General features: G+C 45.4%; 2 protein-coding genes across 2 annotated transcripts; one reads left to right on the forward strand and one right to left on the reverse strand.

Annotated features, from left to right (window-relative positions):
• Positions 1-5,812: 5,812 nt before the first annotated feature.
• LOC121582687 (tubulin alpha chain, testis-specific) lies at positions 5,813-9,390 on the forward strand. The gene is made up of 6 exons (XM_041898679.2): positions 5,813-6,111; positions 6,370-6,592; positions 6,676-6,824; positions 8,065-8,217; positions 8,381-8,908; positions 9,022-9,390. Exons 1-6 carry the CDS (start codon positions 6,109-6,111, stop codon positions 9,316-9,318), a joined length of 1,353 nt encoding a protein of 450 aa, XP_041754613.2. The 5' UTR covers positions 5,813-6,108; the 3' UTR covers positions 9,319-9,390.
• Positions 9,391-9,596: 206 nt separating this feature from the next.
• On the reverse strand, positions 9,597-21,554 carry LOC121582688 (vacuolar protein sorting-associated protein 37B). Its single transcript, XM_041898681.2, has 4 exons — positions 21,366-21,554; positions 18,798-18,969; positions 11,437-11,519; positions 9,597-11,250 (listed from the first exon to the last, which is right to left on the reverse strand). Exons 1-4 carry the CDS (start codon positions 21,477-21,479, stop codon positions 10,825-10,827), a joined length of 795 nt encoding a protein of 264 aa, XP_041754615.1. The 5' UTR covers positions 21,480-21,554; the 3' UTR covers positions 9,597-10,824.
• Positions 21,555-25,894: the final 4,340 nt, after the last annotated feature.

Below are 25,894 nucleotides of genomic sequence, written 5' to 3' on the forward strand. Positions count from 1 at the left end.
ATGCTCTTGTGGCTGAATGGAAGCAAGTCCCCGCAGCAATGTTCCAACATCTAGTGAAATTCCTTCCCAGAAGAGTGGAGGCTGTTCTAGAAGCAAAGGGGGGACCAACTCCATATTAATGGCCATGATTTTGTAATGAGATGTTCAACGAGCAGGTGTCCACATACTTTTGGTAATTTAGTGTACTTCATGATGTGTAGTATATAGATGTTCAAGTGCTTTATTTGCTATTTGCAGGTATTAAAAGTAATACATTGAAATCGATGGGATGGTCATAATGCCAAGCAGTTGTCATAAGTGATGATGCAGGCAGTCAAGATGCTCTCAGTGGATGACCATTGCAATATATTAATACCGTGAATTCGGAAAGTATTCAGACCCCTTGACCTTTTCCACATTTTGCTAGGTTACAGCCCTATTCTAAAATTGATTAAATAAATGTTTTTCCTCATCAATCTATACACTACCCCATAATGATGACGCGAGAACTGGTTTTTAGAAATGTTTGCCAATTTATTAAACATAAAAACAGAAATATCTTATTTACGTAAGTATTCAGACCCTTCGCTATAAGACTCGAAATTGAACTCGGGTGCATCCTGTTTCCATTGATCATCCTTGAGATGTTTCTACAACTTGATTGGAGTCCACCTGTGGTAAATTCAATTGATTGGACATTATTTGGAAAGGCACCCACCTGTCTATATAAGGTCCCACAGTTGACAGTGCATGTCAGAGCAAAAACCAAGCCATGAGGTCGAAGGAATTGTCCGTAGAGCTCCGAGACAGGATTGTGTCGAGGCACAGATCTGGGGAAGGGTACCAAAACATTTCTGCAGCATTGAAGGACCCCAAGAACACAGTGGCCTCCATCATTCTTAAATGGAAGAAGTTTGGAACCACCAAGACTCTTCCTAGAGCTGTCCGCTCGGCCAAACTGAGCAATCAGGGGAGAAGGGCCTTGGTCAGGGAGGTGATCAAGAACCCGATGGTCACCAAAGGAGCTCCAGAGTTCCTTTGTAGAGATGGGAGAACCTTCCAGAAGGACAACCATCTCTGCAGCACTCCACCAATCAGGCCTTTATGGTAGAGTGGCCAGACGGAAGCCACTCCTCAGTAAAAGGCACATGACAGCCCGCTTGGAGTTTGCTAAAAGGCACCTAAAGGACTCTCAGACCATGAGAAACAAGATTCTTTGGTCTGATGAAACCAAGATTGGACTCTTTGGCCTGAATGCCAAGCGTCACGTCTGGAGGAAACCTGCCACCATCCATACAGTGAAGCATGGTGGTGGCAGGGACTGGGCGACAATCTGGATCGAGGGAAAGATGAACGGCACAAAGTACAGAGAGATCCTTGATGAAAACCTGCTGCAGAGCGCTCAGGACCTCAGACTGGGGCGAAGGGTCCCCTTCCAACAGGACAACGACCCTAAGCACACAGCCAAGACAACACAGGAGTGGCTTTGGGACAAGTCTCTGAATGTCCTTGAATGGCCCAGCCAGAGCCCAGACTTGAACCCGATCAATCATTTCTGTGCAGCGAAGCTCCCCATCCAACCTGACAAAGCTTGAGAGGATCTGCAGAGAAGAATGGGAGAAACTCCCCAAATACAGGTGTGCCAAGCTTGTAGCGTCATACCCAAGAAGACTCAAGGCTGTCATCATTGCCAAAGGTGCTTCAACAAAGTACTGAGTAAAGGGTCTGAATACTTATGTAAATGTGATATTTCAGTTTTTTTGCAAAAAAATCTGAAAACCTGCTTTTGCTTTGTCATTATGGGGTATTGTGTGTAGATTGATGAGGGGAGAAAAAACAATTTAATCAATTTTAGAATAAGGCTGTAACATATTTTTTTTTTGAAAAAGTCAAGGGGCCTGAATAATTTCAGAATACACTGTATATCTTTATCTGGTGAAACGATTAGGTAGTGAGGTAATTGGTATCGTTTTCTCGTTTGTCTTATGGTAAAGCAACATTAAAGAACTACATTTACATCATTTAGCAGAACTACCACTTGTACAATCTGTTAAATTATGGAGAAGCATGGTAAATTTACTGCATGATTCTTGCTTGGAGTGCTTCAGTTTCCAGTAGGTATTGTGGTGGGTACCAGCACTAGAACTGTTGGAAGAGGGACTTATGGCTGCCGTTGTTAGTATGCCTGAAATGCATCCTGCCTTTGAGTAATCACTATGACATGATTTGCTTTTATCCAACTGTTAGATTATCATTACCTTAAACCAGGAAAGAAGCGTTTTCACTATTATAGCTAATAGGTATGCTGTACCTACCTACAGCAAAAGAATGTCATTCATACTTAACCACAAGATGTCCCCATAGACCAACTGAAGCTCTTACTGCTGTTTGCCTTTCTCATACATACACATTTCTAGGGTTGTGTTGACATGGCCATACTCGTAATTATGCACATTGATAGCGTGATAGCAAACATCCTCGCCATGTGATTTATAGTAGCAGGCAGCAGCAATCTAAATGATCAGGCCGAAAACATGCAAGGAAAAGTGATTGGATGAAATTATGAAGCGAGTGGATGGAGAAATACAGCTTCACTCTATCCAATCCGAGCAGCAGGATCAACGGTACAGCCCGCCCTTCTCTTTACAGACAGGCAAACTAGCCAGTTGAGCTATTTAGACCACGCACATAACTGCCTCAAAGACAGTACAGTATGGTTTAGAAACTCTGTGACTGACTGACATGAGAAAGATGCTTGCTGGCACCAGAAAATAACTATTTTTCTGATTGCGGATAATTACAAGATTTGACTTTTCTTTTTTTACCTTTATTTAACTAGGCAAGTCAGTTGAGAACAAATTCTTATTTACAATGACGGCCTACCCCGGCCAAACCCGGACGATGCTGGGCCAATTGGACTCCCAATCACGGCCGAATTGTGATACAGTCTGGAATCAAACCAGGGTCTGTAGTGACACCTCTAGCACTGAGATGCAGTGCCTTAGACAGCTGCGCCACTCGGGAGCCCCGACATGGGCCCTCAGATCCTCAAAAAGTTATACAGCTGCACCATTGAGAGCATCTTGACTGGCTGCATCACTGCTTTGTATGACATCTGCTTGGCATACGACCGTAAGGTGCTACAGAGGGTAGCGTGTGTACGGCCCAGTACATCACTGGGGCCGAGCTCCCTGCCATCCAGGACCTCTATACCAGGAGGTGTCAGAGGAAGGCCCTTAAAATTGTCAAAGACTCCAGCCCCCCAAGTCATAGACTGTTCTCTCTGCTACCGCACGGCCAACTGTAATGGAGCGCCAAGTCTGGGAAAAAAGGCTCCTGAACAGCTTCTACCCCCAAGCCATACACTGACACTCCCAACACACACATTACATACGCTCATACACAAAACACACACACACATGCATATTGACGCCACACACTCGCACATAGACAAACTTTCACTCCGGTTCACACAATTCACATACGCTGCTGCTACTCTGTTTATTGTCTATCCTGATTTCCTAGTCACTTTTACCCCTACCTACATGTACATATGACCTCAACTACATTGTACCCCTGCACATTGACTCAGTGCCGGTACGCCTTGTATATAGCCTCGTTATTGTTATTTTATTGTAAACAACACACAGAGAAGCATGTAGACCACATCACCTTCCTCCAGCGCTAGAGACAATGCATTAGATTTGTACAAATCACTTTCACTACCATTGTTGTGTTCCCTATTCCACATAAGTCTCTGGCCATTGAGGTATAGGTAAACACCCATCCATTGTGGAGATCTGTAATCCCTGGCAGTGAATTTGAAGTAGTAGACTACTCTCACATGTGCTGTGAAGATACCTGCATCAAAGGAGAAGCAATCCAAGATAATCACAGTCCATCTCTCAAAAACACTGTGAGTAATGTTTACTGTAGCTGGATTCAGTGTGTGTAGAATAGTGTGGTCAGGTCATTACCTGTAGTGTCTAGGTTGGCCAATGTTGGTGATGACTTTGCTGTAGACCAGTGGGGTTTCAGTATTGAAGGGTCCAACATATGCATGAGTCAGAACAGCAGAGAAGGCCATCTTTGGTCGGTCTGTAACCCAAGGGAGTGAATTTACTGATTGTAATATATTTTTTAAATCAACCTTCACCACACTATATTTTGAAGCCAAACAAATTAAAGTCAATATCTTGACAGACCACATGCCAATTAGGTTAGTATTGTGGAGTGACTACAATGTTGTTGATCTAGCCTCAGTTATCTCCTATCACAGCCATTAAACTCTGTAACTGTTTTAAAGTCACCATTGGCCTCAAGGTGAAATCCCTGTGTGGTTTCCTTCCTCTCCGGCAACTGAGTTAGGAAGGACGCCTGTATCTTTGTAGTGACTGGGTGTATTGATACACCATCCAAAGTGTAATTAATCACCTCACCATGCTCAAAGGGATATTCAATGTCATCTATCAATAAGTGCCCTTCTTTGTGAGGCATTGGAAAACCTCCCTGGTCTTTGTGGTTGAATCTGTGTTTGAAATGTACTGCTCGACTGAAGGACCTTACAGATAATTGTATGTGTGGGGTACAGAGATGAGGTAGTCATTCAACAATCATGTTAAACACTATTATTGCACAAAGTAAGTCCATGTAACTTATTATGTGACTTGTTAAGCACATTTTTACTCCTAAACGTATTTAGGCTTGCCATAACAAAGGGGTTGAATATTTATTTACATTTCAGCTTTTCATTTTTCATTAATCTGTTAAAAAAACACACACAAAAACATTGTCTGTCAATCTCAATTTAATAAATTTTTAAATCAGGCTGTAACACAATAAAATGTGGAAAAAGTCAAGGGGTGTGAATACTTTCTGAAGGCACTGTATTTGCTCTCTTGTCCTTACCTGCATTCTCTATTTCCAGCTTTCTAACTTTGTCTTTTAGGAAATGCAGTTCATTCTTGGTGATAACCCAGATCCATTGTGAGTACAATCACCTTGTTTTTCTGCTTTTTCACCTCCCCCTCACCGTCCCCCAGTCTGGCCTCCATATTCCTCAGCGCCACTCTCTGCTCCACCACCATGTCTGTCAGCACTCTCAGCTCAGCCCAGATGTCAGGGGGGTTGGTGGTGGTCTGGCGATTCGTCTCTTTCTGGATCATCTCTGCAGCTTCAGTCCTTTAGCTGTCTCTAACCTTACTCTCTCATTCTTGTCATTCTCTCTGACCCCTCCACTCTCTCCCCGAGCCCATGCCCCCAGGCCCAGACAGCCAAAACAGCAACACGGAACCCCCCAGAAGAACAGCACCCCTTATTCTGAAATTAAACTGTTCATAAATGTAGTCTAGTAAAGTACGGTATGAGGCTCAGTCCCCTTCTTTATGCACTACTTACTTATTGAACTAAATGCATGAGAATTGAACATATGTCTCTGACAGAAAATGTGAAAAACAATGGCAAGGATAAAGAAACACTGGGTAAGCTGGTCAGCAGGTCATTAAAGGTAGACCCAGCTAAATGATGATGCCATGAGCAGCAGCACAGTGGTCCACAATCGTTTAAAAAACAACCTGTATTTTGTATTGTATCATTGTGGAGTGACCCTGTTTTTCTAACTCTTCTTAATAGAAGAACTGTTCTACAAACCAGATTGAACCCTATTGAATGGTAATGCCCAACACATTTTTTTTGGAGCTGAATCACAATCACGCCACACAAATAATCAATAAGTCCAATATGATCTGCTACACAAGTAGTATATAGCAGAAGGAATGCGTTCACTTGACCTTTTCAGCCATCTGCTGTCAGAAAAAGCCAATGCTGTCCTTTGAAAAATGTAGCATTGGTCCAAACAAAGCCAATAACGGTTGATTTTTTACACTTTATACCATAGTCCAATGGCAAAAGGGAAAAGATTGATTGACATAGCATTTGTTAGAATTACAGACAATTGGGTTGAAACAAAGGCGGGCTCATTCAGAGGCCTATTTTATGTTCAGTCAGCGATGTTTTTCAAAATGTTAGCCAGTTAGCTGTTGCAGCGCCATGGCAGACGTTTATTAGCAAACTAGCCAACTGTCGAAAAAAACTTTTTTAACCTTAACTACAGGTCTTACTTTAATCATTATGGTAAGTTTTCTGTCAAGATGAGTGGTGGCTATAGCACAACGAACAAACCAATTTTCGTCAACTTTATCTAATGTTAGCTAGCTAGCTAATTTAGCTAACGTTAACTTAACATTAAGTTGGCTAACTCGTTGCTAACCATTCAACATAAAAATGATTTAGCTAATAAGTAGCTAACGACATGAAAATAAATCTGTCAGCTTTGACACATTTATTTTGAGAGCTAGCAAGCTAATTTAGTCAAATTGTATTTTTCCACAGCGTGAGTGCATCTCTATCCACGTTGGTCAGGCTGGTGTGCAGATCGGTAATGCGTGCTGGGAGCTGTACTGCTTGGAGCATGGGATCCAGCCTGATGGGCAGATGCCCAGTGACAAAACCATAGGCGGAGGGGATGACTCCTTCAACACCTTCTTCAGCGAGACAGGAGCGGGAAAACATGTCCCTCGTGCAGTTTTTGTGGATCTCGAACCAACTGTAGTTGGTAAGGACGAAAGTTTTCTAAAATATGGTTACCATATGCTGTAATAAAAAATCCTCCCTGACCAGAGTTGTGATTTTTCATAGATGAGGTCCGCACCGGGACATACCGTCAACTGTTCCACCCTGAGCAGCTCATCACCGGTAAGGAGGATGCCGCCAACAACTATGCTCGAGGCCACTACACCATTGGCAAGGAGATCGTGGATCTGGTTCTGGACAGAGTTCGCAAACTGGTGAGTAACGTTAGCTAGCATTTTTATTGATAGCCTGAAGTCATGTACTTCCAACTCTCAGTTATGTAACTTTACTAGCAAACTAGTTGTACAGGGTTGTAAGCCTGTGAGGCCAATCTGTCCCCAATAGTGATGTGCAGTTCGCAATCGATTTGTTGTTTTTGAACAACTGTTTTTACTGATTTAAGAGTAATTAATCGTTTTTCTGAGTGACTCATTCATTTTATATCTTCGTTTGACCTGCTGGTTGCAATGAATTATACAGCAGGATTAATACACACACCTCCAGTGACTCCAACCTATATGCACTCAGACCAAATAGATCATGCTGCAATCAGCATAGAGAATAAAAATATGTTTAGATTAGAACTGATAATTGATCGCATGGTGAAAGAATAGATGCAATTCATTTATTATTGAATGTTATGATGGACACCACAGGAGGTTGGTGGCACCTTAATTTGGGAGGACATGCTCGTGGTAATGGCTGGAGTGGAATCAGTGGAATGGTATCAAACACACATGCTTTCCATGTGCTTGATGCCATTCCATTCGCACCGTTCCAGCCATTATGAGCAATCCTCCCCTCGGCAGCCTCCACTGTTGGACACAGCTTTGTAGAACCAAAATATGTTTTTTTTTTTATTACGTTTAAAAAAAAAAGTATTTTAGCAGATGCTCTTATCCAGAGCGACTTACAGTTAGTAAGTGCAGACATTTTCATACTGGCCCCCCGTGGGAATCAAACCCACAACCCTGGCGTTGCAAGCGCCATGCTCTACCAACTGAGCTACACGGGGCCACACAAAATATACACAGCCTCTGCTCAACAAACTCGAGAATGAATCATTTGGAGTGCTGCAGTTCGCAAACGATATTGTGCTTATCACCCTCAAGGCAGTTAAGCAATGCATTCCGCCAAGAGTAGTTCACAAGCTAGTCCAGTTGTGGCCACAACTAGACCTCGTTTCAAATGTACTAAGAAAAAATCTTATTTGCATGCCTAGCAATTAACAAATGTACATTGTTTAAAGCACGATTTTACAAGTCTGTCACAAATTACAGCTCTAGTAAGCGCCTTATGGTGAACGAAAGGCTTGTAGAATCATGACTATTTTGAGTTTTCAGTTCATTGTTCGCAGGTAGGGTCATTGTGCTCTGGAAAGATTTGTTCTTTTGAGTCGAAAAGATCAGTCAGTAAAAACCACTTGTGCCTAACCCGTGTTCTATCTCACCCCAGTCAGACCAGTGCACTGGGCTTCAGGGCTTCCTGATCTTCCACAGTTTTGGTGGTGGAACTGGCTCAGGTTTTGCTTCGCTGCTCATGGAGAGACTGTCTGTGGACTACGGCAAGAAGTCCAAACTGGAGTTTGCCATTTACCCTGCCCCTCAGGTATTGCTAAGGTTTAGTTGCTCACATGATTATTTGGTAGATTTCCACATCAGCAAAACTTGAACTGTACTTTATATCCCTGTAGTCAATACTTGTTTGATATCTACATTTTCATTATGTGACACCTAATGATGACTGTTCTACCTCTTGTGTATGTGTTCAGGTGTCCACAGCAGTGGTGGAGCCCTACAACTCTATCCTGACCACCCACACCACCCTGGAGCACTCCGACTGTGCCTTCATGGTCGACAATGAGGCCATCTACGACATCTGCCGTCGTAACCTGGACATCGAGCGCCCCACCTACACCAACCTCAACAGGCTCATTGGCCAGATTGTCTCCTCCATCACCGCCTCGCTTCGTTTCGATGGAGCCCTCAACGTGGACCTGACAGAGTTCCAGACCAACCTGGTGCCCTACCCCCGTATCCACTTCCCCCTGGTCACCTACGCACCTGTCATCTCTGCTGAGAAGGCCTACCATGAAATGCTCTCTGTGGCAGAGATCACCAATGCCTGCTTCGAGCCCGCCAACCAGATGGTGAAGTGTGACCCTCGCCACGGGAAGTACATGGCCTGCTGCATGCTGTACCGTGGGGATGTGGTGCCCAAGGACATCAACGCTGCCATTGCCACCATCAAGACCAAACACACCATCCAGTTTGTTGACTGGTGCCCCACCGGCTTCAAGGTAAACAAGTAATTAATTCATTCACACTGATCTATGCTCCTAAACATTTAAGGCACTTGGCATGATAATTATTGGTTAGTCAGGTTTTAAGACTTTTTGTTTGTGCCCTGCAGGTTGGCATCAACTACCAGCCACCCACAGTGGTGCCAGGTGGAGATCTGGCCAAGGTCCAGAGAGCCGTGTGCATGTTGAGCAACACCACGGCCATCGCTGAGGCCTGGGCTCGGCTCGACCACAAGTTTGACTTGATGTACGCCAAGCGTGCCTTTGTGCACTGGTATGTGGGAGAGGGTATGGAGGATGGGGAGTTCTCGGAGGCCAGAGAGGATCTGGCTGCCCTGGAGAAGGACTACGAAGAGGTGGGAGTAGATTCAGTGGAAGGGGAGGCTGAGGAAGGAGAAGAGTACTGAACACTGACCTACTGATTTAACAGATGTTTTACAGTTAATTGGCAATTTTAATAAAAGTTATGTGTTTTGGTCCATTCTCCTGTGGATTTTTACCTGCATGACGTAATGGTTTTCCAAAAAATGTAAAGCAGGAAAATATACGGCAGTATCTTTTTTATACCTTATTTTTTTAGCAAAGTGATTCAACTATATCTGTATAGAATAGTTCAACTACCCACTGTGTCCAGTTGATGGCAACAAACACAGACAACTGGGACATCAGGCATAGAACACCTTAGTATTGGTTATAAAACATTTATTGATTCGGATGGAAAGTGGGGAAGTCAACCAGTCTGTTAGTCTAGCATTACAACATGAATGTTCGTTCCTATGGAGTGTAGATCAGATGTACAGTACCAGGGACGACTGAAGTAGTTCGTATTTTAAATGTTTCTCCAGCACCATTTCATTTTTGAACCCCCATGTGCATTTTCCTTGAGGTGAGCTCTTGTGTGAGCACAAATGGGAAAAGCCCACTGTAGATGTACAGCCAGCTGTAAATCTCTTTTCCCCACATGACAACTTCGACTGAATTTAGGATGCATGGTTATCTTTCCATAAGATTTAATCTAATCTACATATCCATCTTCCAGTTAGGTGGGGTAGAACTACCTCTTATACCGGTATACAAAACAATCACTAAAATAAAGCGCCAAGTGGGTAGTAGGAAAGATGAGAACATCTTTGGCAGGTCATTCAAATCCACCACTAAATGTTTTTTTCCTTATAAAATAGCACAGTATATTCCTAGCCTTCTGTTCCCATAATAACTTCTTACACCTAGACTTGCATCCTACCTGCTGGAAAGAACCTCCACCAATGAATAGGAAAGCACCTAATAGTAGATTTCAATACATTTATATGCCATTGTAATACATTGAATTGAAATCTATTTGTTGAGTAGTTGTTCATGGACTAGCTATATTTATGACGATACCAGACTCCTTCCTTTAGAAGAATATGAACTTTAGCGTTAACTATGTTATGACACCACCACCTCCCCCCGACCTTGGAGTTACACAACTTCACGCATACTCGCATGTGTGCGCACAGGAAGACACCACCTTCAGTCACAGAGAGGGGAAATTTAAAAACCTTTAGCTTACAAAAACAACTATATCTCTCATCCACACTGCAAGTTACCACAGCTGATACACAGCATATATACCAGTCAGACAGAGTTAGATTTTCCTATGTCTTCAGAAGATGAATCAGAAAGCTAGTCTTGGAATAAAAACCTAAAAGAGAACCAACCCCTAACGTACCGTCCAGGCTGTAGCTACTGGACTGAGTCTCTGAGGGAGCAGGGAGCCTCTCAGGAGTTTTCCCTGTGTGTTACTGACAGGGGCGGTCATTGGTTAGGTCACCAACACTCATTGTTGGGTCAACGCTCCCCCTCCAGTGTTCCACAGGTCAAAGGTAGGTAGGGTCATCATCCATGGTGTTAGACCCCCCCCCCCCCTCCCCTCACTGCATGATGAAGCCAGTTCGGGGGGGCAGGCATGGGGAGGGGGAGGTGGGGTGTTGCTGGGGGACTTGAGGGTAGGGCTGGGGAATGTAGGGGCTGCTGGGGTAGCCTGTAGGAGTCAGGCTGGGGAAAGACATGGCGGGATAGGGGGCGACTGGGTAGGACAGGCCACTGTGCTGAGGGGCAGCTTGTGTAGATTGGGGGGAGAGAGCTCCATTGGTGTAGGGGGAGGGAGTAGAGGGGAAGTCCTGGGGTCGGCTGGGCTGGGTGGGGGTCTGCTGGGGTCTAGTGAGACCCTTCAGCACCAGCTCTCTGAGTTTGTCGATCTTTACACGGCGCATGTGAGCAAGATGGCGCCTCCGCTGGTAGTCGTCGATAAAGCAGTCCAGAGGCAGCTCTCCATCCAGGAACGAGTCTGCCATGTTCTACACAGGGACAGCAAAGCAGAGTTATATTCACACAAGCATACACACACCAACACAAAATACCCTAGAGAGTAAGCATTCTTGTGCGTGTAGGAGTGTGTACATGTCTGTATAGGTATGTGTGTGTGTGTCTGTGAGAGTGTATTCTAGTGTAGGTGTAGTTGTGAGTGTATTGTTGTGTGTCACCTCAGTCTCCTCTTCTATCTTGGCTCCCTCAGCTTGCAGCAGAGCCAGCAGAATGTCCAGAGAGCTGTTCCCTGAACCATGGTCTGAGAGAAAGAGAGAGAGATGAGAAAGAAGAGGGAGAAACGGTTAGAATACACTAAAACACACTAAGCATCACAGTGAATCACTGTCCTGAATCTAAGTTGTGACCTGATCCCTGGGGCAGAACATGAATGTAATGGGACTGAATACAGTAGCTGGCTGGCTGGGGCATTCAGAGGATACTAAGCAGCATTGAGTACAGGAAAGCCAGGGGTATCAGGTAACAGCTGGCTGACAGGGTAGTCACTAGATGGCCATGCTAGAAAGGACAAAGAAAATTGTTGTCAGAGTACATAAGCTATTTGTTCTTGATTTGGGGTTAATGTTAGGGGTTAAGTTTAGGGTTAGGTTGGTGGTGGAAACTGTGTTTAGAAGGGCACTGTGCTTCCCTTCTTTCTAGCGTGGCCATGTAGTGACAACCAGAGGACCAGTATATAGTAACAACCCGACTGACAGAGGACCAGTAAATAGTAACAACCCGACCAGATAGAACAGCGCCGGAGAAGATGGCTGCCGTTTTACAGCCCTCTAACCAATTGTACTATTATGTGTGTTTTTCCGCGTTATTTGTAATTTATTTTGTACATAATGTTTCTGCCATCGTCTCTTATAGGGCGGCAGGTAGCTTAGTGGTTAAGAGCGTTGTGCCAGTAACCGAAAGGTCGCTGGTTCTAATCCCCGAACCGACTAGGTGAAAAATCTGTCGATGTGCCCTTGAGCAAGGCACTTAACCCTAATTGCTCCTGTAAGTCGCTCTGGATAAGAGCGTCTGCTAAATGACTAATTATTTATTTATTTTTATTATTTTATAACCAAAAAGAGCTTCTGGATATCAGGACAGCGATTACTCACCTCGTATTGGACAAAGATTTTTTCTTCAACGAGGCGGCCGCGAAGGATATCCTACAGACACCCGACAAGGCCCAAATCCCCGTCATTCGCATGAGGAAGAGACGGAGATATCGTGGACGTAGGTCGGGGTGCCTTGTAAGGATCCGACGGCGAGCGAGTAAACTGCCTCTTCTATCAATCCTATTAGCCAATCTTCAATCATTGGAGAACAAATTGGATGACCTAAGATTACGGTTATCCTACCAACGGGACATTAAAAACTGTGATATCTTATGTTTCACCGAGTCGTGGCTGAACGACGACATGGATAACATACAGCTAGCGGGCTATACGCTACATCGGCAGGATAGAACGGCTGACTCCGGTAAGACAAGGGGGTGGCGGTCTGTGTATATTTGTAAACAACAGCTGGTGCACAAAATCAAATACTAAGGAAGTCTCAAGGTTTTGCTCGCCTGAGGTAGAGTATCTTATGATAAGCTGTAGACCACACTATTTACCAAGAGAGTTTATCTATATTTTTCATAGCTGTCTATTTACCACCACAAACCAATGCTGGCATTAAGATTGCACTGAATGAGCTGTATAAGGCCATAAAATCAACAGGAAAACGCTCATCCAGATGCAGCGCTCCTAGTGGCCGGGGACTTTAATGCAGGGAAACTTAAATCCGTTCTACCTAATTTCTACCAGCATGTTAAATGTGCAACCAGAGGAAAAAAAACTCTAGACCACCTTTACTCCACACAGAGACGCATACAAAGCTCTCCCTCGCACTCCATTTGGCAAATCTGACCATAACTCTATCCTCCTGATTCCTGCTTATAAGCAAAAACTAAAGCAGGAAGCACCAGTGACTCGGTTAATAAAAAAGTGGTCAGATGACACAGATGCTAAGCTACAGGACTGTTTTGCTAGCACAGACTGGAACATGTTCCGGGATTCTTCAGATAGCATTGAGGAGTACACCACATCAGTCACTGGCTTCATCAATAAGTGCATCGATGATGTCGTCCCCCACAGTGACCGTACGTACATACCCCAACCAGAAGCCATGGATTACAGGAAACATCCGCACTGAGCTAAAGGGTAGAGCTGCCGCTTTCAAGGAGCGGGACTCTAACCCGGACGCTTATAAGAAATCCCGCTATGCCCTCCGACGAACCATCAAACAGGCAAAGAGTCAATACAGGACTAAGATTGAATCGTACTACACTGGCTCTGACGTTCAGTCGGATGTGGCAGGGCTTGAAAACTATTACAGACTACAAAGGGAAGCACAGCCGCGAGCTGCCCAGTGACACAAGACTTCCAGACGAGCTAAACCACTTCTATGCTCGCTCGAGGCAAGCAACACTGAAGCATGCATGAGAGCACCAGCTGTTCCGGATGACTATGTGATCACGCTCTCCGTAGCCGATGTGAGTAAGACTTTTAAGCAGATCAACATTCACAAGGCCGCAGGGCCAGACGGATTACCAGGACGTGTACTCCGAGCATGTGCTGACCAACTGGCAAGTGTCTTCACTGACATTTTCAACATGTCCCTGACTGAGTCTGTAATACCAACATGTTTCAAGCAGACCACCATAGTCCCCGTGCCCAAAGACTCTAAGATAACCTGCCTAAATGACTACCGACCCGTAGCACTGACGTCTGTAGCCATGAAGTGCTTTGAAAGGCTGGTCATGGCTCACATCAACAGCATTATCCCAGAAACCCTAGACCCACTCCAATTTGCATACCGCCCCAACAGATCCACAGATGATGCAATCTCTATTGCACTCCACACTGCCCTTTCCCACCTGGACAAGAGGAACACCTACGTGAGAATGCTATTCATTGACTACAGCTCAGCATTCAACACCATAGTGCCCTCAAAGCTCATCACTAAGCTAAGGATCCTGGGACTAAACACCTCCCTCTGCAACTGGATCCTGGACTTCCTGACAGGCCGCCCCCAAGTGGTAAGGGTAGGTAACAACACATCTGCCACACTGATCCTAAACACGGGGGCCCCTCAGGGATGCATGCTCAGTCCCCTCCTGTACTCCCTGTTCACCCATGACTGCATGGCCAGGCACGACCCCAACACCATCATTAAGTTTGCCGACGACACAACAGTGGTAGGCCTGATCACCGACAACGATGAGACAGCCTATAGGGAGGAGGTCAGAGACCTGGCCGTGTGGTGCCAGGACAACAACCTCTCCCTCAACGTGACCAAGACAAAGGAGATGATTGTGGACTACAGGAAAAAAAAGAGGACTGAGCACGCCCCCATTCTCATCGACGGGCAGGAGTGGAACAGGTTGAGAGCTTCAAGTTCCTTGGTGTCCACATCACCAACGAACTATCATGGTCCAAACACACCAAGACAGTCGTGAAGAGGGCACGACAAAGCCTATTCCCCCTCAGGAGACTGAAAAGATTTGGCATGGGTCCTCAGATCCTCAAAAAATTCTACAGCTGCACCATCGAGAGCATCCTGACTGGTTGCATCACCGCCTGGTATGGCAACTGCTTGGCCTCCGACCGCAAGGCACTACAGAGGGTAGTGCGTACGGCCCAGTACATCACTGGGGCCAAGCTTCCTGCCATCCATTTACATTTGACATTTTAGTCATTTAGCAGACGCTCTTATCCAGAGCGACTTACAGTTAGTGAATATATATATATATATTTTTATACTGGCCCCCCGTGGGAATCGAACCCACAACCCTGGCGTTGCAAACGCCATGCTCTATCAACTGAGCTACATCCCTGCCGGCCATTCCCTCCCCTACCCTGGACGACGCTGGGCCAATTGTGCGCCGCCCATGAGTCTCCCGGTCGCGGCCGGCTGCGACAGAGCCTGGATTTGAACCAGGATCTCTAGTGGCACAGTTAGCACTGCGATGCAGTGCCTTAGACCACTGCGCCACTCAGGAGTCCAGGACCTCTATACCAGGCGGTGTCAGAGGAAAGCCCTCAAAATTGTCAAAGACTCCAGCCACCCTAGTCATAGACTGTTCTCTCTGCTACCGCACGGCAAGCGGTACCGGAGTGCTAGGTCCAAAAGACTTCTCAACAGCTTCTACCCCCAAGCCATAAGACTCCTGAACAGCTAATCATGGCTACCCGGACTATTTGCACTGCCCCCCCACCCCATCCTTTTATGCTGCTGCTACTCTGTTAATTATTTATGCATAGTCACTTTAACTCTGCCCACATGTACATATTACTTCAACTACCTCAACTAGCCGGTGCCCCCGCACATTGACTCTGCACCGGTACCCCCCTGTATATATAGCCTCCCTACTGTTATTTTATTTTACTTCTGCTCTTTTTTTCTCAACACTTTTTTTGTTGTTGTTTTATTTTTACTTTTTTGTTAAAAATAAATGCACTGTTGGTTAAGGGCTGTAAGTAAGCATTTCACTGTAATGTCTGCACCTGTTGTATTCGGCGCATGTGGCCAATAAAATTTTATTTTATTTTATTTGACAGAGGACCAGTATCTAGTAACAACCCGACTGACAGAGGACCAGTATATACAGTGGGGAATAAAAGTATTTAGTCAGCCACCAATTGTGCAAGTTCTCCCACTTAAAAAGATGAGAGGCCTGTAATTTTCATAGGTACACATCAACTATGACAGACAAAATGAGAATTTTTTTCTCCAGAAAATCACATTGTAGGATTTTTTATGAATTTATTTGCAAATTATGGTGGAAAATAAGTATTTGGTCAATAACAAAAGTTTCTCAATACTTTGTTATATACCCTTTGTTGGCAATGACACAGGTCAAACGTTTTCTGTAAGTCTTCACAAGGTTTTCACACACTTGCTGGTATTTTGGCCCATTCCTCCATGCAGATCTCCTCTAGAGCAGTGATGTTTTGGGGCTGTCGCTGGGCAACACGGACCTTCAACTCCCTCCAAAGATTTTCTATGGGGTTGAGATCTGGAGACTGGCTAGGCCACTCCAGGACCTTGAAATGCTTCTTACGAAGCCACTCCTTCGTTGCCCGGGCGGTGTGTTTGGGATCATTGTCATGCTGAAAGACCCAGCCACGTTTCATCTTCAATGCCCTTGCTGATGGAAGGAGGTTTTCACTCAAAATCTCACGATACATGGCCCCATTCATTCTTTACTTTACACGGATCAGTCGTCCTGGTCCCTTTGCAGAAAAAACAGCCCCAAAGCATGATGTTTCCACCCCCATGCTTCACAGTAGGTATGGTGTTCTTTGGATGCAACTCAGCATTCTTTGTCCTCCAAACACGACGAGTTGAGTTTTTACCAAAAAGTTATATTTTGGTTTCATCTGACCATATGACATTCTCCCAATCCTCTTCTGGATCATCCAAATGCACTCTAGCAAACTTCAGACGGGCCTGGACATGTACTGGCTTAAGCAGGGGGACACGTCTGGCACTGCAGGATTTGAGTCCCTGGCGGCGTAGTGTGTTACTGATGGTAGGCTTTGTTACTTTGGTCCCAGCTCTCTGCAGGTCATTCACTAGGTCCCCCCGTGTGGTTCTGGGATTTTTGCTCACCGTTCTTGTGATCATTTTGACCCCACGGGTTGAGATCTTGTGTGGAGCCCCAGATCGAGGGAGATTATCAGTGGTCTTGTATGTCTTCCATTTCCTAATAATTGCTCCCACAGTTGATTTCTTCAAACCAAGCTGCTTACCTATTGCAGATTCAGTCTTCCCAGCCTGGTGCAGGTCTACAATTTTGTTTCTGGTGTCCTTTGACAGCTCTTTGGTCTTGGCCATAGTGGAGTTTGGAGTGTGACTGTTTGAGGTTGTGGACAGGTGTCTTTTATACTGATAACAAGTTCAAACAGGTGCCATTAATACAGGTAATGAGTGGAGGACAGAGGAGCCTCTTAAAGAAGAAGTTACAGGTCTGTGAGAGCCAGAAATCTTGCTTGTTTGTAGGTGACCAAATACTTATTTTCCACCATAATTTGCAAATAAATTCATTAAAAATCCTACAATGTGATTTTCTGGATTTTTTTCTCTCTCAATTTGTCTGTCATAGTTGATGTGTACCTATGATGAAAATTACAGGCCTCTCATCTTTTTAAGTGGGAGAACTTGCACAATTGGTGGCTGACTAAATACTTTTTCCCCCCACTGTAGTAACAACCCGACTGACAGAGGACCAGTATATAGTAACAACCCGACTGACAGAGGACCAGTATATAGTAACAACCCGACTGACAGAGGACCAGTATATAGTAACAACCCGACTGACAGAGGACCAGTATCTAGTAACAACCCGACTGACAGAGGACCAGTATATAGTAACAACCCGACTGACAGAGGACCAGTATATAGTAACAACCCGACTGACAGAGGACCAGTATCTAGTAACAACCCGACTGACAGAGGACCAGTATATAGTAACAACATGACTGACAGAGGACCAGTATATAGTAACAACATGACTGACAGAGGACCAGTATATAGTAACAACCCGACTGACAGAGGACCAGTATATAGTAACAACCCGACTGACAGAGGACCAGTATATAGTAACAACCCGACTGACAGAGGACCAGTATATAGTAACAACCCGACTGACAGAGGACCAGTATATAGTAACAACATGACTGACAGAGGACCAGTATATAGTAACAACATGACTGACAGAGGACCAGTATATAGTAACAACCCGACTGACAGAGGACCAGTATATAGTAACAACATGACTGACAGAGGACCAGTATATAGTAACAACCCGACTGACAGAGGAACAGTATATAGTAACAACCCGACTGACAGAGGACCAGTATCTAGTAACAACCCGACTGACAGAGGACCAGTATATAGTAACAACCTGACTGACAGAGGACCAGTATCTAGTAACAACCCGACTGACAGAGGACCAGTATCTAGTAACAACCCGACTGACAGAGGACCAGTATATAGTAACAACCCGACTGACAGAGGACCAGTACTAGGAACAACAAGTGACTGAACTGGCTAGACCAGCCAGACATGTAGAGAACAGTCAGCTACCAACACAGAGAGAGAAAGACTGGTCTTTCAGATAGCAGAGTGCACTGAGTGAGATGTAGACAGAAAGAGACTGGTATACAGGCACACTGTCCTTAGTAGTGTGGACTAGCTAGGTGTATCATTGAGTGTGGACTTGCTAGCACTCTTACAGAGTGTAGACTTGGTAGTGTGGACTAGCTATGGATCTTACAGTGTGTGGACTTGGTAGTGTGGACTAACTATGGTTCTTACAATGTGTGGACTTGGTGGTGTGGACCTGTTAGGGGTCTTACAGAGTGTGGACTTGGTAGGGGATAAAGTCAAGGGAGGGGGACCTGTAGGTCTTACAGAGTGTGGACTTGGTAGTGTGGACTAACTATGGTTCTTACAATGTGTGGACTTGGTGGTGTGGACCTGTTAGGGGTCTTACAGAGTGTGGACTTGCGTAGCTGGTAGTTATCGTAGAGCTCCTGTAGGTGGCGGTAGCGTGAGGTGAGCTGGTTCTTCTGAAGGTCCAGACTGGGCTGCAGTTGGAGGTTCTGTTCTGCCAGACTGATGTTACTGACCAGGGTCAGCTCCTTCACCTGCTGCACCTCACACATCTAACACACACACACACAAAGGAAGAGAGAGAGGGAGAGGGAAAGTGAGTTAGTACTTGAGACAGACAATACATGCAGACAGAGAGACTAACCCACCCCCAGACTGTGGTGTGTAGGGTAGGCCTATAGGTCAGGGATAAACCAGCTCAAAACCTAACATCTGGAGATTAAATATGACTATATTCTTATGGAGGACACCGATTACACCATACCTTTATAATCCCCTTCACCAAACCTACAAACACATTTTAAATACCTGTAATAGACAGATAACCCATAGGCTATTATATCTACAGAACGCCACAGCAGAAAGGAGAGCTCTTATCGCTCTGAGGGCAGTGAAACCAATGTTTTTTTTGGGACCGTTACCGATTCTTGGGGGGACAAAACTTACCGATACCGATATATCTGCCGACTGCCGATATACTGTTTTACAGCGGGGAAATTAAAGTTACATTTTTACACACTGAATTCTCTGAAATTACCATCCAAAAGAGCAATTGTCCAACAAATATGCTTCAAATGTTGATTACTTACATTGATTACTTACAAATAATTACATAATGAGAATGTCTGCAAAAATCTCAAATTTGGACTCCAGACCAAAGGACACATTTCCACTGGTCTAATGTCCATTGCTTGTGTTTCTTGGCCCAAGCAAGTCTCTTCTTATTATTGGTGTCCTTTACATTTTTACATTTACATTTTAGTCATTTAGCAGACGCTCTTATCCAGAGCGACTTACAGTTAGTGAGTGCATACATTTTCATACTGGCCCCCCGTGGGAAACGAACCCACAACCCTGGCGTTGCAAGCGCCATGCTCTACCAACTGAGCTACATGGGACCACCACTTTAGTAGTGATTTATTTGCAGCAATTCGACCATGGAGGCCTGATTCACACAGTCTCCTCTGAACAGTTGATGTTGATGTGTCTGTTACTTGAAATCTGTGAAGCATTTATTTGGGCTGCAATTTCTGAGGCTGGTAACTAATGAACTTATCCTCTGCAGCAGAGGTAACTCTGGGTCTTCCTTTCCTGTGGCGGTCCTCATGAGAGCCAGTTTCATCATAGCGCTTGATGGTTTTTGCGACTGCACTTGAAGATACTTTCAAAGTTCTTGCAATTTTCCGTATTGACTGACCTTCATGTCTTAAAGTAATGATGGACTGTTGTTTCTCTTAGCTTATTTGAGCTGTTCTTGCCATAATATGGACTTTACCAAAATAGGGCTATCTTCTGTATACCCCCCCCCCCCCTCCCTCACCTTGTCACAACACAACTGATTGGATCAAACGCATTAAGAAGGAAAGAAATTCCACAAATTAACTTTTAAGAAGGCACACCTGTTAATTGAAATGCATTCCAGGTGACTACCTCATGAAGCTGGTTGAGAGAATGCCAAGAGTGTGCAAAGCTGTCATTTTTTTACATTTACATTTGAGTCATTTAGCAGACGCTCTTATCCAGAGCGACTTACAGTTAGTGAGTGCATACATTTTCAATACTGTCATCAAGGCAAAGGGTGGCTATTTGAAGAATCTCAAATATAAAGTATATTTTGATTTGTTTAACACTTTTTTCGTTACTACATGATTCCATATGTGTTATTTCATAGTTTTGATGTCTTCACTATTATTCTACAATGTAGAACATTTAAAAAAATAAAATAAAGAAAAATCCTGGAATGAGTAGGTGTGTCCAAACTTTTGACTGGTACTGTATCTGAAAACAACACTGACATCATATAACCAGATGTCAATAGGCTGTTAAAGGTGTTTCTTGGTTAAGCATTGACCTTGTAATAATATGTGGGATGCTGTGTGTGCTCAATGCATCAGAACGTTGACTAAAGAGGTGAGCTGCACTGGAGTATGGACTCCTCCGCCTAGGTTAGTCAATAGGAAAACCTCTCCCAACTTTTAACACCTTCCACATAGCTGATGACTGGCTGTCTTGTGTGGATCCTGTCCATAGAACAGGAAACAAAACAAACCAGATCCTTTCAAATCTGTTCCTAAACCCGGGTGTGTCCATTACTTATGCAATAATGGGAATCATATGGCATTCGTGGCCTAATGCCAATGCCATTTATGGCATATGTACACAAACAGGGTTATTGTCGAAACTGATTCGACAATAAAAATATGGAAACAGCATGAGCATCCACAAAACAGGTGCCAATGTTGAGTACAGTACAAGGAGCAAGCTTCTCAGCTGTGGCAATGAGGTGGATGTTGATGAGCTTGCTCAATGCCATTTTTTTTGCATCTAGAAGGGAGTTGACTGCCTGACGACAGTCATAAGCGCACAGCTAGCTATATATTTTGATGCTAACTAGCGTTACTAGGGATAGCCAGCTAACGTTAGCTCGCAAACCACAATGGGAACTTACCTCGTCCATTTCTTTGACAATAGAATTTAACTTTTCATCGTCTTCAAGCAACTCGTTTAACTGCGTCATGGTGAAAGAGCTAAATTTATCCGTGAATTCTGCCATTTCTCCCATGATGGTTGTTGTCGTCTATCGATCAGTCTGGCTACAGTTGTTTCGGCTCAAAACGGATAAGTGTTTGGATCACAAACCGGAAATAGGGACGATTTCTGGCAAATCAGAAGGGAGTGTAATGTAATAGGACAATGACGTCATCCGCCATTGACGTCATTAAATGTTTTTTGCCTTCTGGGATTTCCACGATGCAGACTAGTTAACGACTAACTATAAGATTTCACCTTCCTTATAACTCTAAAATACATATTGGTATGTTTAATGTTAGAGAAAATGTGCATATTTTCTAAAGGTCTCTCTTGATCAAAACGTCTGCCCCCATCGCTATGAACGTCTCACAGAGCTCAAGTTTCAAGTTTTAATGTCACATCCACAAGTACAGTGAAATGCCTTTCTTGCAAACTCAAAACCCAACAATGCAATAATCAATAACAATGTATTACTAGAAAAAAGCATACAAGAAATAAGAAATATTAAATGTACCATAAAGTAAGTAAGCATACTATATACAGGAAATATTTAAAAACCATATTTACATGTGCAGGGATACTGGAGTGATGAAGGTAGATATGTATAGGGATAAGGGGACTAGGCAACAGCATATAAGATAGACAGAGTAGCAGCAGCTTGCATGTGAATGGGTGTGCGGGTGTGTAGAGTCAGTATAAATGCATGTGCATATTATGTGTGAGCGAGAAAATGATGGAGTGAGTGTTTGTGTGTGTATTGGAGTGACAGTGAGTGTGTAGGACCCTGTGAGTGTGCATAGAGACAGTGCAAATACTGAAATAAAAGGTCAATAAAGTTACAAAGTAAACTCGGTCTGTGTAGCTATTTTGTTAGCTATTTATCAGTCGTATTGCTTGGGGATAGAAGCTGTTCAAGAGCCTGTTGGTGTCAGACTTGATGCATCGGTACCTCTTGTCAGGCGGCAGCAGAGAAAATAGTATATTATTTTCCCACTGCCTGATATAGAGGTCCTGGATAGCAGGGAGCTCGGCCCCAGTGATGTACTGGGCTGTCCGCACAACCCTCTGTCGCGCCATGCTATCGAGGGCGGTGCTATTGCCATACCAATCAGTGATGCAGCCAGTCAATATGCTCTCAATGGTACAGCTGTAGAACCTTTTCAGGATTTGAGGGCCCATGTGTCACGACTTCCGCCGTAGTTGGTGCCTCTCCTTGTGCGGGCGGCTATTGGCGGTCGTCGTCACCGGCCTTCTAGCTGCCACCGATCTACGTTTCTGTTTTCCATTTGTTTTGTCTTGTTTGTACACACCTGGTTCCCATCACGTTATGATTATTTCCCTATTTAAACCTCTGGTTTCCTCAACGTTTTGTGCGTGATTGTTCTTTGTTTTGGTGTTTATGACTGCTGTGAGCTGGTTTATTTCCCTGCGTGGAAATTAGATTGTTTCTTTTCGAGTAAAGTTTGTCTGTTACTCAGTTCTGTGTCCTACGCCTGACTCCGTCCTACTGCTGCACACTGACACCTGACAGAATCATGCACCTCATATGGAGTCAGCAGGTGCACCCAGTCCTCCATTGCCGGTGGAGGAGCGCGTCCAGCAGCACACGACGATGCTCCACAATCTGGGCACAGCCATGGATCGTGTGCTGCACACCATGGAGCGATGGGAGAGAGAGGGTTTTCCCACACACCCATCAACTTCACCTCAAACCACACCGCTGTCCACCCCTCCGTCACCTGGACCCAGTGGGATTCGGCTCTCGCTCCCGAAGGCCTATGAGGGGACGGCTGCCGTGTGCCAGGGGTTCCTGCTCCAGGTGGAGCTCTACCTGGCGACCGTCCACCGGCTCCCTCGGAATACGAGAGAGTGTCCGCCCTCATCTCCTGTTTGTCGGGGAAAGCACTGGAGTGGGCCAACGCTGAATGGGGAGGGATAGACACAACGTTGGTTCGCTACGAGGATTTCACCCGCCGCTTCCGGGTGGTCTTCGATCATCCACCTGAGGGAAGAGCGGCGGGGGAACGCTTGTTCCATCTCACACAGGAGAAGAGGAGCGCACAGGACTTCACACCACCCTTACCCTCGACCAGCTGGTGGATTTATCCATCCGGCTGGATAACCTGTTGGCCACCTGCGGACGCTCGGATTGGGGTCCATCCGTTCCATCCCCCAGCACCTCCGAGTCCACACCTATGGAGCTCGGAGGTGCTGCTCTAAGGGTGCCTGGAGGGGGGGCCGTTTCCTGCACCACCTGTGGCCGCAGAGGGCACACTGCTGGTCGGTGCTGGGGAGGTTCCCCAGGGAGTCGAGGCAGCAGGCAGGGCACTGGTGGATCATCCCAGGTGAGTAGGCACCCGACTCACCCAGAGCTCCCTGTTGCGCACATGTGTGTCTGTATAGAGTTTCCTGAGTTTTCCCCGCTTTCCCAGCATAAGGCGCTAGTAGATTCAGGCGCAGCTGGGAACTTTATTGACCGTTCCTTTGCACTTAGATTAGGGATCCCTATTGTTCCAGTTGATGTGCCCTTTCCTGTACATGCCTTAGATAGTCGTCCTTTAGGGTCGGGTCTGATTAGGGAGGTCACAGCTCCACTATGTATGATAACGCAGGAGGGTCATGAGGAGAGTATTAGTCTTTTCCTGATTGATTCTCCTGCGTTTCCTGTGGTGTTGGGGCTTCCCTGGTTGGCCTATCATGACCCCACTATTTCGTGGCAACAGAGGGCTCTGAAGGGATGGTCACGTCAGTGCTCAGGGAGGTGTGTAGGTGTTTTCATAGGTGCAACTTCGGTGGAGAGTCCAAACCAGGTCTCCACCATGCACCCCCCAAATATGCCGATTTGGCTCTCTCCTTCTGAGAAGAAGGCGACTCAATTACCACCCCATCGACGGGGGGATTGTGCGATAAATCTTCAGGTAGACGCAGCACTTCCCAGGAGTCACGTGTATCCTCTGTCACAGGAGGAGACGGCGGCTATGGAAACATATGTCTCCGAATCTCTGGGACAGGGATACATTCGGCCTTCCACTTCACCTGCCTCATCAAGTTTCTTTTTTGTGAAGAAGAAGGATGGAGGTTTACGCCCGTGCATTGACTATCGAGGTATAAATCAGATCACGGTGAAGTACAGTTACCCGCTGCCTCTCATAGCCAGTGTGACCGAGTCATTGCACGGGGCGCGCTTCTTCACCAAGTTGGATCTCAGGAGCGCGTACAACCTGGTACGTATCCGGGAGGGGGATGAGTGGAAGACGGCATTTAGTACCACCTCTGGGCACTATGAGTATCTCGTCATGCCATAAGGGTTGATGAATGCTCCATCAGTCTTCCAATCCTTTGTAGACGAGATTTTCAGGGACCTGCACGGGCAGGGTGTAGTGGTGTATATAGATTACATTCTAATATACTCCGCTACACGCGCCGAGCATGTGTCCCTGGTGCGCAAGGTGCTTGGTCGACTGTTGGAGCATGACCTGTACGTCAAGGCTGAGAAATGTCTGTTCTTCCAACAGTCCGTCTCCTTCCTAGGGTACCGCCTGTCCGCGTCGGGGGTGGAGATGGAAAATGACCGCTTTTCAGCCGTGCGTAATTGGCCGACTCCAATCACGGTAAAGGAGGTGCAGCGGTTCTTAGGGTTTGCCAACTACTACCGGAGGTTTATCCGGGGATTTGGTCAGGTAGCGGCTCCCATTACCTCCTTGCTGAAGGGGGGACCGGTGCGACTGCAGAGGGCTTTTGGTCACCTGAAGGCTCTGTTTACCTCGGCTCCCGTACTGGCTCATCCTGATCCCTCCTTGGCATTCATAGTAGAGGTGGACGCGTCCGAGGCTGGGCTAGGAGCTGTGCTGTCTCAGGGCTCGGGTACGCCACCAAAGCTCCGCCCCTGTGCCTTATTTTCGAAGAAGCTCAGCCTGGCGGAGCGAAACTATGATGTGGCGGACCGGGAGCTGTTAGCTGTTGTCAAGGCTCTGAAGGCATTTGATCCCCTGCTGATTTTGTACGTTTGCCCACTGACAAAGAAATGATCAGTCTATAATTTTAATGGTAGGTTTATTTGAACAGTGAGAGACAGAATAACAAAAAAAAATTCCAGAAAAACTGATGTAAAAAATGTTATAAATTGATTTGCATTTTAATGAGGGAAATAAGTATTTGACCCCCTCTAAATCAGAAAGATTTCTGGCTCCCAGGTGTCTTTTATACAGGTAACGAGCTGAGATTAGGAGCACACTCTTAAAGGGAGTGCTCCTAATCTCAGCTTGTTACCTGTATAAATGACACCTGTCCACAGAAGTAATCAATCAATCAGATTCCAAACTCTCCACCATGGCCAACACCAAAGAGCTCTCCTAGGATGGCAGGGACAAGATTATATACCTACACAAGGCTGGAATGGGCTACAAGACCATCGCCAAGCAGCTTGGTGAGAAGGTGACAACAGTT

Source organism: Coregonus clupeaformis, chromosome 15 (genome assembly GCF_020615455.1).
Source record: "Coregonus clupeaformis isolate EN_2021a chromosome 15, ASM2061545v1, whole genome shotgun sequence".
NCBI lineage: Eukaryota > Metazoa > Chordata > Actinopteri > Salmoniformes > Salmonidae > Coregonus > Coregonus clupeaformis.

Coding starts and splice junctions, on each gene's coding strand:
- LOC121582687 (XM_041898679.2), top strand. Junction 6,825..8,064: donor TGGACAGAGTTCGCAAACTG/GTGAGTAACGTT, acceptor ATCTCACCCCAG/TCAGACCAGTGCACTGGGCT. Junction 8,909..9,021: donor GGTGCCCCACCGGCTTCAAG/GTAAACAAGTAA, acceptor TGTGCCCTGCAG/GTTGGCATCAACTACCAGCC.
- LOC121582688 (XM_041898681.2), bottom strand. CDS start 21,479: ATGGGAGAAATGGCAGAATTCACGGATAAATTTAGCTCTTTCACCATG. Junction 18,970..21,365: donor TTGTCAAAGAAATGGACGAG/GTAAGTTCCCAT, acceptor TGTGTGTGTTAG/ATGTGTGAGGTGCAGCAGGT. Junction 11,251..11,436: donor AGATAGAAGAGGAGACTGAG/GTGACACACAAC, acceptor GTCCCTGTGTAG/AACATGGCAGACTCGTTCCT.